The following is a 14,352-nucleotide window of genomic DNA, read 5'->3' as shown; positions in this document are numbered from 1 at the left end:
GCACTGCCACTGCCAAGCTGCCAGGCCCTGCTCCCTGCTAGTGCAGGTGCTGGTGCAGAACTGGGAGGGCAGAGGGAGACAGCGCCCGGGATGGTTCAGTCCAGCCTGCACTTGCAATCCCCGCCCTGTATGGCTTGTTTCTCCCCCTGCAGTCACTGGGGACATAGGAGGATGCACTTCTGGTCTCTGTCCTTTTCAGGTCCAGTGAATCAGGCACGGCCCCAGCCCTGCCCCCTTGTTTCCCTCCCACACAACGCCTGGAAGGGTGGCTGCTTCAGCATCTGCAGTAGGTAGCTAGGTGGACTGGGGGGGTCAAGGGGACCTGTGCTCGTGGCTGGCTGTACCAGCAAAGCAGTTCAGCCCAGCAATGCCTTGCAGGTCTCTCGGGCCTCCTCTAAGTTGTGGCAGCAGCCCTCACCCAAGGGCAGGGGAATTCCCAGCACCTCGCTCCGCCTCGGAATGCACCCTCCATCCGACATCCGAGAGCCCTCTGCCAGGGCAGGAACGAAGGTGGCCAGCACCTGCTCACAGTTGCTTCACAGCTGGTGGGAATCCTTCCCTGCCCAGACAGCCCCGCTGCCACGTGGGGACATTTTTCCCAGCTGCAGCACAACAGACAGCTCCTGTGCCCCAGCGTGGGGATTTTCCCACTGTGTACAGACAGCAGGGATGAGGTGCAGACCAGCAACTGAGTCAGGGCTCTCGCAGGACACATCCTACCTTGGCTGCAAACCTCAGTGCATAGCCACTTGCTTCCCTAGTTGAAAGAGTAGCAGGTCACAGCAACAGAAGCTGTCGGGAAGTGGACTAGTGGCAGGGGCTTGTCAGACCTCAGCATTCCGGTATGGGCTGCGTACAAATGCCAGCAGGCCTTGCAGAGAGACCAGAGTGGCATAGAAAGCTCATGCAGCATATGCACTGACCACATAGACCTTCTGTGTTTAACTGGTGGGACAATCACGGGAGGTATCAAAGCTGTGAGCTGATTATAGAGATGGAAGTGCAGCAGTTGGGAAGCCAGAGAGGGATATTTAGTATTGAGAGACGTGCATTCAGCTTTCTTCCCAGGCCCGCTTTGTACCCCTTGTGGGTGATGCCTCCAATCACGGACACAAACCGCGTGCCTTGCTGTCTTGGATGGGGCCAACGCTTGGTGGCAGGCAGGAAGGCAGGCCGTAGCCTCCCTTCAAAGCACCCCCATCCGTAATGGCACCATCCTCCCCCACCAGTATGACAGCAGCAAAATTCCCTTCTTCCCTTGAGTGCAGCCAGTTCCTGCTACGTTTCTTCCTTTAATCCCAATGTGTTCAATCTTTCAATAGAGCAAGAAAAGAAGAACTGCTAAAATGACGCCAGGTATTCACTGCCACCTAAGACTGCAGGGCATGGTCCACCTCGATGGTGACACACTGACCCAGGCCCACAGCATCCGACCTCAGGGAGCCTGCACGGCCACAGCCTTACTGCCATGCCCACTCCCTGCCCATGGCTTTCACTGTCCTGGGGCTTCGAGGGGAAAGAGGCAGAAGGTATCCAAAGCCTAACAGCTCACGGGATTTGCCACGCTGGCCTCCAAGCAGCCCTGGTGCACCCAGGGCTGTGCAGGCGAGAGAGGGACACTGTGGTTGTCCTGTCTCAGTGTCTGCTCAGGTGAACCATATCTGTGTTTCAGTGCTTTCCAGCTCTGAATCAGGGAACGGGAGCCAGGGTTAAGCACGTGGCAGGAGTCCCACAGGGCCCACCTGAACCACTCTGATCAAAGCCAGGCTCTGTGCCAGCTCTTGTTTGGGCAGAAGGTCACAGGGGCCTTGAGCTCTCGTTTCAGGTTTCTCTTTAGCTCGGGGGTGCACAAGTCTAGAGAGTGCAACTCCGTACTTGCATCCCACTAGGACACCGCAGGACCTGCTTGCTGTCTGAGCAAAAGGCATTGGCCATGCAGGGCCCAGGTGGCTCATGGCTCCATGTGGGCTGTGCCTGTCAAAAAATACCACCCAGACCGTGAAGGCCAGAGGAGCGAGTGCAAGTGCAGGCTCCAGGCAGAGGCACTTCTGGTCCAGCCCAGATGGAAGAGTCCAAGTAGGGGCAATGACAGAGCTTGGAAATCAAGTGTGCTGCACTCCCTGCTGTAGTGGGGCTGATTTCTTTCCAGTTGAGGTAGAAAACATAGTCAAACTGTGTATCTTTATACTGCTCCTGCCCACTCCACAGTGATCTTCCTCCTTGTCATTGTCTTTCCCATCCCTGCAGCTCCCAGCAGCACAGTGGTGTGTGGCGCTTGTCCTTCTTCATGAGGTTGAAACAGCCGTGCCACAGTAACAGCAGCGTTAGCTTGCTTGTTGCCTGAGGCTGCATGTGTCTGGCTTACACTTGTGGTTTCCTGAACTACTCTTAGAGTACTGCAATGCCAGGGGACATCTGTTTGACACCATGCTTAAGGAGAACTGCCAAGAGCTGAAGCAGGGCTTGTGTGGAGCCAGCCTCAGGAAACATGGGAGGAATAGAGGGATGTTGCCCGAGTAGGCAGAGCTGGGGCTCAGAAGGCCTACTCTGAGGCCCCTTTGGAGTTTAATGTGTTGAGGGATGTGAAGGAGAGCAAGCAGGGCTTCTTTAAATCCATCAATAACCAAAGGAGGAGAAGGGAAGTTGTGGGCTCACTGCTGACCGGGGAAAGGGCCCTGGTGACAAAGCATACAGAAAAGGCAGAGATCCTGAATGCTGCTTTGCTGCAGTCATTCCCATGAACACTGGCCCTCCCCACATCCCAGGCCCTGGAGAGCAGGGAGAAAGCCTCAAGAGAGGACGACTTTTCCTCGGTGGAGGAGGATGGACTTAGGGATCACTGAAGCAAACTGGACATCCACAAGTCCATGCACCCTCATGGCATGCCCCCAGGGGTGCTGACGAGCTGGCCAAGGTCCTTGCTAGGCCCCTCTCAGTCCTCTTTGGAAGGTGCTGGAGATCAGGAGAGGTGCCTGAGGCCTGGAAGAGAGCCAATGCCACTCCAGTCTTCCACGAGGGCAAGAAGGAGGGTGCAGGGAAATACACGCTGGGCAGCCTCACCTCGATCCCTGCCAAGGTGATGGAGCAGCTCATCCTGGACACCATTGGCAAGCATGTGGAGGCTAAGAAAGTGATCCAGAGTAGCGAGCATGGATTCCCAAAGGGGGAAATCATGCTTAACCAACGTGAGAGCCTTCTAGGATGGGGCGCCTGGCTGGGTAGATGAGGGGAGAGCAGGGCAAGTTGTCTCCCTTCACTTGAGCAAGGCTTTGGACGCTGTCTCCCATCACATCCTCACAGGCAAGCTGAGGAAGTGTGGGTTAGATGGGCAGACAGTGAGGTGGCTTGAAAACTGGCTGTCTGGCAGAGCTCAGAGGATTGTGATGAGCAGCACAAAGTCTCGTTGGAGGCCTGTAGCTGGCGGTGTCTGCCAGGGGTCCATGCTGGGTGCAGTACTGTTCATCTTCTTCCTCAGTGACGTGAATGAAGGGACAGAGTGCACCCACAGCAAGTGTGCTGATGATTGAAAACCAGGAGGAGTGGCTGATAGCCCAGAGGGATGCACTGCCCTTCCGAGGGAGCTCGACAGTCTGGGGAGGTGGGCAGAGGGGAACCTCATGAAGCTGAATCAAGGGAAGTGCAGAGGCCTGCCCCTGGGGAGGAATACCCGCTGCAGCAGTAAAGGGTGGTGGCTGTGTCCCGATCCAATATCGGGGGGGGGGGTTCGTTATGATCCCAAAGACGAGATTAAGACGCTAAAACCGGTCAAATAGCGTACAACCTTTTAACTTTATTTTCCACAGAGTGGGGAGAAAAGGTGGGGGGAGAAGGCGAAGGGGAGGAGAAAGAGAAAGAGAGAGAGAGAAAAGGGGGAGAGAGAAAGAGATATCACCACCCGTGGATCCAGCGGCGTCCCGTTGGTCCTCTTCACCCTGGGTGTAAATTTTAGCGATGCGCGTGCAGTAATTACAACTCGAGCAGGGTCCGACCCTAGGTTCCCGCTGAAAAGTTTGGAATGACACGCGTGCAGTAGTTACAGCTCGAGTTGGGTGCCTCCAAAGAGGGACCCTGAACAAAGAAATCCCTGGGCAATTATAGCTTTTTCAAATTAAGTTTCCCACCCCTCACGCGGTAGTTCAGACCAATAGTAATTTTTGGGTCTGGGGTCTCCTGCTCCCTATTGGGTCTCATCGTTGTTCCCAGGCAGGCTGCTTTTCTCCCTTATCTTTACTGTTGCGGTTTCTGCTGACAAATGTGTTGATTCCTCGGGTTCTGCCCTTCTTTCTCAGGGCCCTGACAAACAGGTGTTGTTCCAGCAATTAGCACTGCCCCAGCAGTGACAGTAGGTGTTATCTTCCAAGGTCCTGACAAGGAGGATATAATCCAGACCCCCCCTAATTAACACTGTTTCAGCAGTGAGGGGAGGCTTTGTTTCCCAGGGTCCTGGCGCCCAAGCAGGCCTTATTTCAAAGCCTTGACAGCCTCCCTCCCAGAGTGTGAAGCATAGGAATGCAAACTGCTTGTAACTCCCTTATCTTTCCAGTCTGCACCAGCTCTGGGGCCCTTTCTCACTGAACTAGGGAGTGCGGCTAAGCAAGTTTTATAAAAGTTGTGTTAAGCAGCAGTAATTTGCAGTCCAGGTCCCAAAGTCTCTGCCCGATCGTGCCCTGGTTCAGCGCAGGCTTGGTGTGTCCTGGGTGGTCGCAGGGAGACCATTTCGGGGGTCGCAGCAGCTCAGTCCTGTTTCTGCTGGGAACAGGTGGCTTGTTTGGGGTTATGGTTTGCTTGCATCTTATGTACCAAGAAATGTTTAAGGCAAAAGTTCACTCATCTGTCCGCCACAGGCTGACCTGCTGGAAAGCAGCCATGCAGAGAAGGACCTGGGAGGCCTGGTGGACAGCAAGCTGACCGTGCCCTTGTGGCCAAGAAGGCCAAGGGTATGCTGGGCTGCATTAGGCAGAGTGTTGTCAGCAGGTGGAGGGAGGTGATCCTGTGCCTCTACTGAGCCCTGGGGAGGCCACGTCCGGAGTGCTGTGTGCAGTTCTGGGCTCCTCAAGATGAGAGAGACATGGAGCTCCTGGAGTGAGTGCAGCAAAGGGCTCCTATGATGCTGAAGGAATGGGAATATGTATCATACAAGGAAAAGCTGAGAGAGCTGGGCCTGTTCATGGTGGAGGAGAGAAGCCTGAGGGCGGGGGGTCTGTACTGATGGGTATAAATATGTGAAGGGAGTGTGTGAAGAGGATGGGGCCAGACTGCTTTCAGTGGTCCCCAATGATGCCCCCAATCAAGGAGACAAAGCATCTGCCCTGCTCTCCCAGATGGGGGCTTTTACTAGGTGGCAGGCAGGAAGGCAGACCATAGCCTCCCTCCAAGACATCTCCACTTGTCACACTATTGTCCTGCCCTTGTGTTTGGGCTGCAGGCCTGCCTTACAGCAAGGGAAACCTCCAGCGAGGAGAGGAAGCCTGCCAGCTGCTCCACCACTGCTGCATCGGGCGGCGCTGCCCATGCTTGGCCCTTTCTATAGAGCAGCGCTCGCTCCACTGCAGTCCCTGCCATGGGCAGTGTGCACCACCAGCAATGGCAAATGTCGACCTGGTGCAGAGCTGCTCTGGGGCGGGTGAGGGCCACAGTAGTCAGGGTGCCGTGCATGGTAACATCCCAGTGTAGGACAGTGCGGGCGAAAGACCTGCAGCAGCAACAGCGATTAACTGGAGTTGTGCCAGGCCAGCAGGAGAGTTACTGGCTATGTGCAACAGAGCTCACTCTGAGCAGGACGTGCTCCTTGTCCTCCCCAGCCACCCCTGAGGATACAGCAGTGTGCCCAAAGGCCTCACCTTGGGGCCGAGGCTCCAAACATTTTTTTATTTTTTTTAATAGAAGAGAGAGAAATGCACAGTGGAAGCACAAACTCAGGCAGCGCCTGGAGGGCTGCGTGGGGGGGATGATGGAGACACATCTCCATGGTGCCCATAGTCCCTGGCCAGCCCGAGTGGGCCGTTAGTGAGACAGACGATACCTGCTGTGGCTGGCCTGTGGCTCATGGGGGCAGATCCCCATGGCACCGTGTGTGTCCTCAGGGACTGCCACAGCCCGGCCCCGCCATGCTCACGGTGATGTCCTGGGGCCACTGACACCAACATCGTCGTAGCCCATGTCTTGGGGCGCTGAAGCTGGTGCATCTGTCGTGGCTCCTGGCAGCTCCGGGTGGCTCAGCGAGGGCCGGCTCCCCGCTGCGGACAGCATGGCCGGTGCCTCTAGGGGGCATTTCATCCCCCGGCTGCCAGGTCCAGGCCAGTGGTCCCCGCCATGCCCAGGCACCACCCACCGCCGCAGTAGAGCACGGGGGAGCCACCTCTCCCGGCGGGATGGCACAGTGCTGGGAATGCCAGTGCTGCTGTGCAGGCTGCGGCACCTCTTACCTTCCAGCACTGCAACCTCAGAAACATCTCCGTTGCTTGACCCTGGAGAAGCGGCCTCTCCTGGGTGCAGGACAGCCTCAGCATCATCATACCCGTCCGGGGGGCCATGCCTGGGCAGGGCAGGGGTGTCTGCAACAGACAGGGCAGTGAAACGAAGGCCAGGGCAGGGACGTGTTGTGCCAGCCCCCACTGGCCAAGGAGCTGCGGGTGCCGACATGGGGGCCAGGCCTGCTGCATGGGGCTGCCAGCTCTCGGATGGAGCCAGCAGCCCAGAGGCTCATCCCCAGCCATGAGTGTTGGCCCAGAAAATAACCGCGGGCCACGTGGCCATGCTGCACAGGCACCATGTGAGGCCCCTGCTGGCACTGGCTGCGGCACGAGGGCTGCACCTCTGGGCGTGTTGCAGCACGGCCCTGCACTCCGGCCCCGTACCTGCTGCTGTCGCGGGGCTGCTGACCTCCACACTGTCACTGGTGTAATACGGCAGCTTTGTAGCTGAGCCTTCTGATGGAGAGCCTGGGGGATGGGGCATTAGGAGAGGCTGCCCAGTCCCACGGCCTAGCCAGCACCCTGGGCAGGACAGCCTCGCCACACAGCGGGGACTGTGAGGGGCCAGGATACGGCCCTGCACTGCAGCTCCCCGTGGTCAGCACATGGCCAGGCTCCCAGCACAGCTGCTGCAGCGGGTGCGTGGGGGCCTCAGCGCAGAGACCTCCTTCCCCAGGGAGAGGTGCCGGGCTGGGCTGACCCGAGCACGGGAGTCAGGGTGCACACACCTGAGCCACTGGGCACCTCCTGGTACTCCGGCGTCAGGGTGTAGTCAAGCTCCTCATAGACGGCCTCAGAGATTGTGTCCCCAGCTCTGCCAGGGCCTGGAAAGCAAGGGCAGCCATAACCCCAGGCCATGGGCACAGCACGTGGGATGGTGGGGGTCACCAGCTGTGCCCCCGATATCCCTGTGGCCCAGCTCCACTGCTGTGCCCCATCCGCTGAGTGGCTCTGGTGCCCCTGCCTGGCCCTCGTGCTTCGCCGGGTCCTGCCCTCGCTTGGCACTGGCCTCCTGGCCTCCAATGCTGTGCCTGTCCCCAGCCTGTGCAGCTGGGCCGCCCCATGGCCAGGCAGTCCCGGGAGCCATCAGTGGCCCCCAGCCCTGACTGGCTCTGCCCTGGCCCTCATCCTGGTAGATTCAGCCCCGGAGAACCCCGGTGCGACCCACCTCTGTGCCGAGCCATGGCGCGCCATGCCTGCACAGCGAGGGCCCCCAGGGCCAGGCAGAGCAGAGTGCCCAGGACGATGCAGAGGATGGTGGGCACCGACATGGCCCCAGCACCCCCCGCGGGGCTCCTGTGGGCACCTGTGAGGACACCAAAACACGGCAGAGCTGGAGGGATGTCGGGAACCCTGTCCCATCCTGCATCACTGTGGACCCACGAGAGGATGCAGGGGAGCAGCTTGAGGGACAGGGAGGCCAAGGAGGGCACCCCTGTGCCTGGGGGGACTGCGTGTAGCTCAGGGCAGTGCTCGGCATCTGGGGTCTCCTTGCCAGAGCTGCTCCCCCTCCACTGGGCTGCGCCAGCTGGAGGATCCCTGGGGCCACCACGCTGCCCTGCGCAGGCAGAGCTACCAAAACACGGCGGAGCTGGAGGGAGGCTGGGGACCCTGTCCCGTCCTGCATCACTGTGGATGCATGGGGGGATGCAGGGGAGTGGCTGGCAGGACAGCGAGGCCAAGGAGGGCACCCCTGGGCCGAAGGGCCAACCCCTGCATGAAGCCGAGGGGTGACAGTGCCCGGGCAGCTGGGGTCTCCTTGCCAGAGCTGCTCCCCCTCCACTGGGCTGCGCCAGCCCGAGCTGGAGGGTCCCTGGGGCCACTGCGCTGGCAAAGCTACCTGTGCAAGCTGTGCCGTCTGGGCATCCAGTTGCCCTGGCTGGCGTGGGAGTCACTCTGGTGCCGCCAGGGTCCCCGTCACATGTGATGTGGGTGTCCCCAGGGGAGTCGCAGGGCTGCAGGTGCCAGGGTGCCGAGGGGCAGTGCCAGAGGGAGTCGGTCCCCAGCTCGCACTGCACCCAGGCCAGCCACGCAGGGCCTGAGCCCTGTGTGGTTGCCGGAGCAGATGCCAGCCGTCCCGTGGCTCCGCAGCCCAGCTGCTGGCACACCACGGCGGCTGTGGCGGGGCTGGTGCCATTGGCGCACACGCTGCCCCATGTCCCATTGTAGAAGACCTCCAGGCGCCCAGTGCAGCCGCTGCCACCCGCCAGCCGCAGGACTGTGAGCTCTGCAAGGGGGCAGAATGGGGAAGCACAGCTCAGGCAGGCGTGGGCAGACACCCCCACTGTCCTGGCCACTCCGCCCACCTCCCCGGGGCACCAGGAGAAGCACCCCAAGCAGTGGACACGCTGGGGCAGTGGGGCAAAGGTGCCGTCTCGCTTCCCGTACTGCCCAGGGTGTGGGGAGCTGGTCAGGGAGGCCGGTGGGGAGGGCTGGCACCACGGCCGGTCCCACAGCCCCGCTCTCCCTGGCCCCGGTGGAGCATGCCGCTGACCTGAGCAAACGGCTGCTGCGCCAGCACCCTGCTTGCAACCACGCTGCCCCAGGGCCAGGACCGGGGCCGGGGCCGGGCAGTCCCAGAGCGTTGCCTCAGCCCCGGAGCACCTGCCGGCGCCCAGCCACACTGGCCCCGAGCCCCGGCCATAGTGGGCCGAGCCGGGCACTGCCAGGGTCTCGCCGCAGCCCAGCTGGCGGCAGACGACGGTGGCGTCCCAGAGGTCCCAGGCGTCCTCGCAGACGTGGCTCCAGGTCCCCTGCACGTAGACCTCCACTCTCCCAGCACAGCGCCCAGGGCCGCTCGCCAGCCGCACCCGCCGGCTCCCTGCAGCCAGAGACAGCCCGGGATGGGGCAGCCGCTCGGTCCCCCACGGCGCCCCGGGGCCCTTCCCGGCACACTCACCCGAACACACAACCACTGCTTCCTCGGTGTGGCCCGGTGGCATGGTGCTGTGCAGGGTGGCATTGCACTGGGCCAGGCGAGCCTCTGTGCCCATGCACCGGAGCCCGCTCAGCCCCAGGGGACTCGAGCCTGGCTGCAGCACTGGGGCAGCATAGGCCTTCTGCACTGTGCCGCACCGGAGCTGCTGGCACACCACGCTGGCACTGCTGGCATCCCACTGCTGTGGCAGGACTCGGCCCCAGGCCCCACCCAGGGCCACTTCCAGGCGGACATCGCAGCGGCTCTCCCCGTCCACCAGCCGCAGGGGTTCAGCACCACCTGTCCCCGCACAGAGGCGAGATGTCCTGAGGCACTGTGGGGACCGTGGGGTGCCAAGGAGTCCCACAGGATGCTGGGGGACAGCACGGCCCCACTGCCCTCCTCCTGCCCATGTGCCTGCTGCCCTGTGCCTGGGCTCAGCCCTCCTCCTGCCCTGACATGGCCCTGCTTCCCCAGATGGGCCCTGTGTCCCACAGCTCCTGGTGGCAGTGGGAGGGAGGGGCACCCCTCCATTTGGGGTGCCAGGTCCCCCCTCCCCAGGAGGCCCTCCTGTCTGACGCCACCTCCCCGCACGCACCTGAGCAATTGACTGCAGCAGCGTGGTCCGGTGAGCAGGCGGGGGTCCCCAGCGCCGTGGCAGGGCACTCTCCCAGGTGGGACTCGGTCCCGCTGCAGTGAAAAGTGTCCCGCCACAGCGGGCCGCTCCCTGTCCCAAAATACCCTCCGTGGGGCACGGAGGCTGCAAAGCCGCAGCCGAGGTGGTGGCAGAGCACCTGGGCGTCGGGCATGTCCCAGCCGGCATCGCAGAGGGAGCCCCAGGTGCCGCGTGCCTCCAGCTCCACCCGCCCTGTGCACTCTGTGCTGCCGTTCACCAGCCTGAAGCCTGTGTAGGCTGGGAGGGAGAAAAGGGTGCTGGAGATGATGGCCTCATGTCCCCTGCTCTGCAATGGTGGGGGCATGCAGGCATGGCAGCCCTCTGCCTCCCACACCCTGCTGCCTTCCCGCACCCCTGGGGGCTGCCACAAGCCAGCCCGCAGCCTCCCTGCCCCGTCCCTGCCCAGGTCATCCCTGTCTCCTCTGCCCGTTTCCTGCGCCCCCCGCTGCAGCCTCTGCCCCGCACCCCACGCTCTTACGGGAGCAGATGACACCGGCGTCGCTGGTGTGGGTGCAGCCCTGGCCATGGGGCAGCCTGCGGGCACAGGCAGACAGGAGGGATTCGTTGCCTGCACACTCAAAGCCCCCGTCCCAGATGGGCCCAGCTCCTGCCCCAAAGCGTGCCGCCCCAGTGATGGCCAGAGCTGCTCCACAGCCCAGCTCCTTGCAGATGACATGGGCGGTGTTGAGGTCCACGTGGGCTTCACAGAGGGTGGCCCAGGCTCGGCCCTGCCTGACCTCCACGCGGCCCAAGCAGGCACTGTCTCCGCCAACCAGCCGCACAAACCCTGCCGGAGGAGAGAGTCTGGGATCTCTTGGGGGTCCCTGGGACACGCTGGGGGGTTGTGGAGGGGCTGCCACCAGAGCCATGGTGCTGGCACAGACGGCCCCAATTGCGAGAAAGCCTGGGCCGTGACCACCACAGCTCTTACCTTGGCAGACCACGCCAACATCCCAGTCATGGGGGCCAGTGTATGGCCCCCACCCCTGGACAGTGCATTCCCAGATGGCAGACTCGTCCCCACGACAGTCCACCAGAGCCAGATGGATTGGTCCAGACCCTTTCCCAAAGCGAGTTGAGCCGTGTGCGCTTTTGGCCGAGCCACAGCCCAGCTGCTGACACACCACCTCGGCGTCCTCCATTTCCCAGCTGTTGTCTGCCACCGTTCCCCACTGGCCCCGCAGCTTCACCTCCACTCTGCCTGCGCAGGGACCACCTCCATTCACCAGCCTCAGCTCCACAGCATCTGCATTAGAGGTGCCCTCAGGGCATGAGAGTGGTGCACTGCAGCCCCACTCCTGCACTCCGTGTGTGCCCGAGGAGCCGCAGGTGGGGAGGCCGTGGGCATACCCATGCTGGCTCCCAACTGCGTGCAGCCAAGGGGCTGCCCCCCCCAGCACGGTAACCCAAAACCTCACCTGAGCATGTCACCCCAACATCCCAATTGTGGTCACAGTAGTGCTGGCCCCAGCCAAAGTGGGGGCAGTAGTGGAGCGCTGTCTCGGTGCCACGGCAGAAGAAGGGTTGCAGCCAAATCCGGCCAGCCCCTGCCCCGAACGGCATGTATGGGGAGGCCCTGGCCATGGTGCCACATCCCAGCTGCCTGCAGACCACGGAGGCCCCGCGGACATCCCAGTCGAAGTCATAGCTGCACACGGTGCCCCACTGGCCCTCGTGCTTCACCTCCACCCGACCGGCGCAGCGGCTGCCTCCGTTAACCAGTCGCAGCTCCCCGGTGCCTGTGGGTGCCCATGTGGGACCACAAAGGAGGACATGGAGTCCCAGCATGGTGCCACGGGCACCTGGCACAGCCTGCCCTACCAGGCTGGCTGGGGGACTCTGTCCCACAGCTGTTCCCTGCCCTGATGGCCTCCACTCCCCACTGTGGGCCTGGCTTTTGGGTCCCACTGTACGGCCGTGTGTCTGGAAAAGCCCTGGGGGCACTGCAGGATGCGAGCTGTGAAGAAAGGCAAGGCCATATCCAGCCCCTCAATGTCCAGCACCTGGCGCAAGGGGAAAACTGCGGGGCATGCATCCTGCCACATATGCTCAGATGTGAAGAAAAGCAGGGCCGTATACAGACCCTGAATATCCGGCACCCAATGCAAGGTGGAGGTGGCCGAGGACATGTCCTGCCACATGTGCTCAGTGTCTGGCCCCACTGGCAAAAGCCCTGTCCCCAGCGCAACACAGGCACGGCGAGTCCCCAAGGGCTGCCCAGGCAGGGTGTCTCTGCTGGTTGCTTGGGAAGCTCGCCCAGCAGGTCACGCACAGACCCATGGTGGCCAACCCAGGCCCATTGTGGCTTCCCCATCCCCAGGGCTGCCTCCCACTCTCAGCATGGGGGCAGGCAGCTCCATCCCCGGGGAGCCCGCAGGCACTCACCCCTGCAGAGCTGCACGCACAGCAGCAGCCCCAGTGCGCTGGCAAGGAACTGGCTGGTGGTGGCCATCCCAAACACCTCCTGCCCCATGCTGCAATCTCCAGCACCCGCTCTCCTCCTGGGCCACCAGAGACTGCTGCGGTGGGGAGGGCAATATATAGGCAGAGGTGCAGGCCCCACTGCCAGGGGAGCCAATCAACGGCGTCAGGCACGTTTTGAGACATTATCAGGAGGGTTATCTCCCATTTGACGGAGCCCCAGCCTCCAATAACCTTCTCCATCCCCGTGCATGCCCATATATGCGTCTCGGCTCCACTTCTGGCAAAACGCGCTCCCCACCAGTGGGTGGGTGCCTGCCTGGCTGTCCCCGTGGGGAGCCTGATGATGATCTGAGCAGGACTCCGCACCTGGGTGCTGCAGTGGGTGCAGGGTGTGCGGGCCCTCCCTGTGCCTGAGCCTGTGTGGATCTGAGTGTGGCACGCTATGCCAGGGAGCCCGGCAAGAGCCCTCCCTTGACAGGGACTGTCCTGTGCTGCGGGCAGCATCTGCTGCAGCCTCCTTGCTGCTGTGGGGCTGACCTCTGGCACCAGGTCCCTCCGCACTGCAGCCCTCCACATGGGGCAGGCACTGGGGCTGGCTCTGGGCTAGAAAGCTCCAGGGCAGCACCAAGTCAAGCCCAGCCCCAGGCTCCATGGCACATTGGCAGGAGGGACTGGGCCCCTCCTGGGCCCCTCGCAGCAGCCTGTGGGTGGATGGAGGCGCTGCCCAGTTGCCTGTAGGTCTGTGCCCTTCAGCCTGTGAGCCCCCACACAGCCACACTCACTCGACACAGCCCTAAGGCAGGAAGGAGGTGGTTCCCCCACTGCACACCAGCCCCCACGGGGAAGCAGCAGCGGCAGCCTGAGTGCTGCTGTGTGTCAGAGCACACGCATCTGCCAGGGCTGCTGAACAGCCAGCATCTCACCACCTGCTTCTGTTTCTGCTCAGCCAGCTGCATTTCAGAGTACGATAACGCTAGGCTTCTGTGTATCAGTATCTCTTTGCAGTGCCAGTGCCACAGAGACCTGGAGCAAATCCAGAGCATCCGAGGGGCTCTGGGGACAAATCTGAGGGTCATGGGAGACCGGTGTTGGTTCCCTTGAGCCTGCTGGTCAAGGGCACAGTCTGGCCAGGAGTGGAGACCTCCCCCACGTCAACATTGCTCTGCATGGGTGGTATCCCTGGCAGGGCTTTGCCTTTGTGATCATCACATTTAACCTCCCCAGCATCTGCCTGAGTGCAGAGCAGCAAGCAGGGAATGAAGGAGAGCCTCCGCCGAGCACAAGAGTGGTCTGTCGTGAGGCTCAGGAGATGAGCTGATGTCTCAGGAGGGTGGCCTGGATAAGCTGACCCGAACTCCAGTGAAAAGGGCACATAGAGGAGGAGGAAGGGAGCAGGAGCTTTGCCAACAAGGTCTCCCAGGCTGCTGTGCTTAGGGAAAGAGGAAGGGAGCAGGAGCTTTGCCAACAAGGTCTCCCAGGCTGCTGTGCTTAGGGAAAGGGCTCAGGCAGGAGAGGAGGGTCCAGCAGTGCATTAGAATCATGACTGCCTGCAGGAACTCTCTTATCATGTGTGCTCTGCATGTCTGTTTCCACTCTAAACGAAGAAGCAACAAAGTCATTTCGAAACAGAGCCAGATTTCTTAGGAGCTCCTCATCAATAGGACTACTCTAACAGCACTCCAATGCTGTGTGACATCTGTTTGACACCATGGTTAAGGAGAACTGCCAAAAGCTGAGGAAGGGCTGGTGTGGAGCCAGCCTCAGGAAATGTGGGAGAAATGGAGGGATGTTGTCCAAGCAGGCAAGGATGGGGCTCGGAATGTCAAAGCCCATTTGGCTCCTACGATGCTTAAGAGATGGGA

At 61.5% G+C, this 14,352-nt stretch overlaps 1 protein-coding gene across 1 annotated transcript; it reads right to left on the bottom strand.

The window, feature by feature from the left end:
* Window positions 1-6,111: 6,111 nt before the first annotated feature.
* LOC135328591 (antigen WC1.1-like) lies at window positions 6,112-12,539 on the bottom strand. The gene is made up of 13 exons (XM_064513472.1): window positions 12,452-12,539; window positions 11,485-11,805; window positions 10,998-11,312; window positions 10,545-10,853; window positions 9,989-10,303; window positions 9,373-9,690; window positions 8,968-9,294; window positions 8,314-8,700; window positions 7,642-7,779; window positions 7,202-7,297; window positions 6,858-6,941; window positions 6,426-6,554; window positions 6,112-6,236 (listed from the first exon to the last, which is right to left on the bottom strand). Exons 1-13 carry the CDS (start codon window positions 12,537-12,539, stop codon window positions 6,112-6,114), a joined length of 2,952 nt encoding a protein of 983 aa, XP_064369542.1.
* Between the last annotated feature and the right edge of the window lie 1,813 nt (window positions 12,540-14,352).

The sequence above is a fragment of the Dromaius novaehollandiae genome, chromosome 5, assembly GCF_036370855.1.
Source record: "Dromaius novaehollandiae isolate bDroNov1 chromosome 5, bDroNov1.hap1, whole genome shotgun sequence".
Lineage (NCBI taxonomy): Eukaryota > Metazoa > Chordata > Aves > Casuariiformes > Dromaiidae > Dromaius > Dromaius novaehollandiae.
Note: the sequence above shows the minus strand (reverse complement) of the source record. Positions and strands in the feature narration are given on the sequence as shown.

What these genes read in the sequence shown, in the direction of transcription:
- LOC135328591 (XM_064513472.1), bottom strand. Translation starts at nt 12,539, where the DNA reads ATGGGGCAGGAGGTGTTTGGGATGGCCACCACCAGCCAGTTCCTTGCC. An exon ending in CGCCGGTGTCATCTGCTCCC is followed by an intron (nt 10,304 to 10,544) that starts GTAAGAGCGTGG and finishes TCTCCCTCCCAG; the next exon opens with CCTACACAGGCTTCAGGCTG. An exon ending in CGCAGCAGCCGTTTGCTCAG is followed by an intron (nt 8,701 to 8,967) that starts GTCAGCGGCATG and finishes GCCCCCTTGCAG; the next exon opens with AGCTCACAGTCCTGCGGCTG.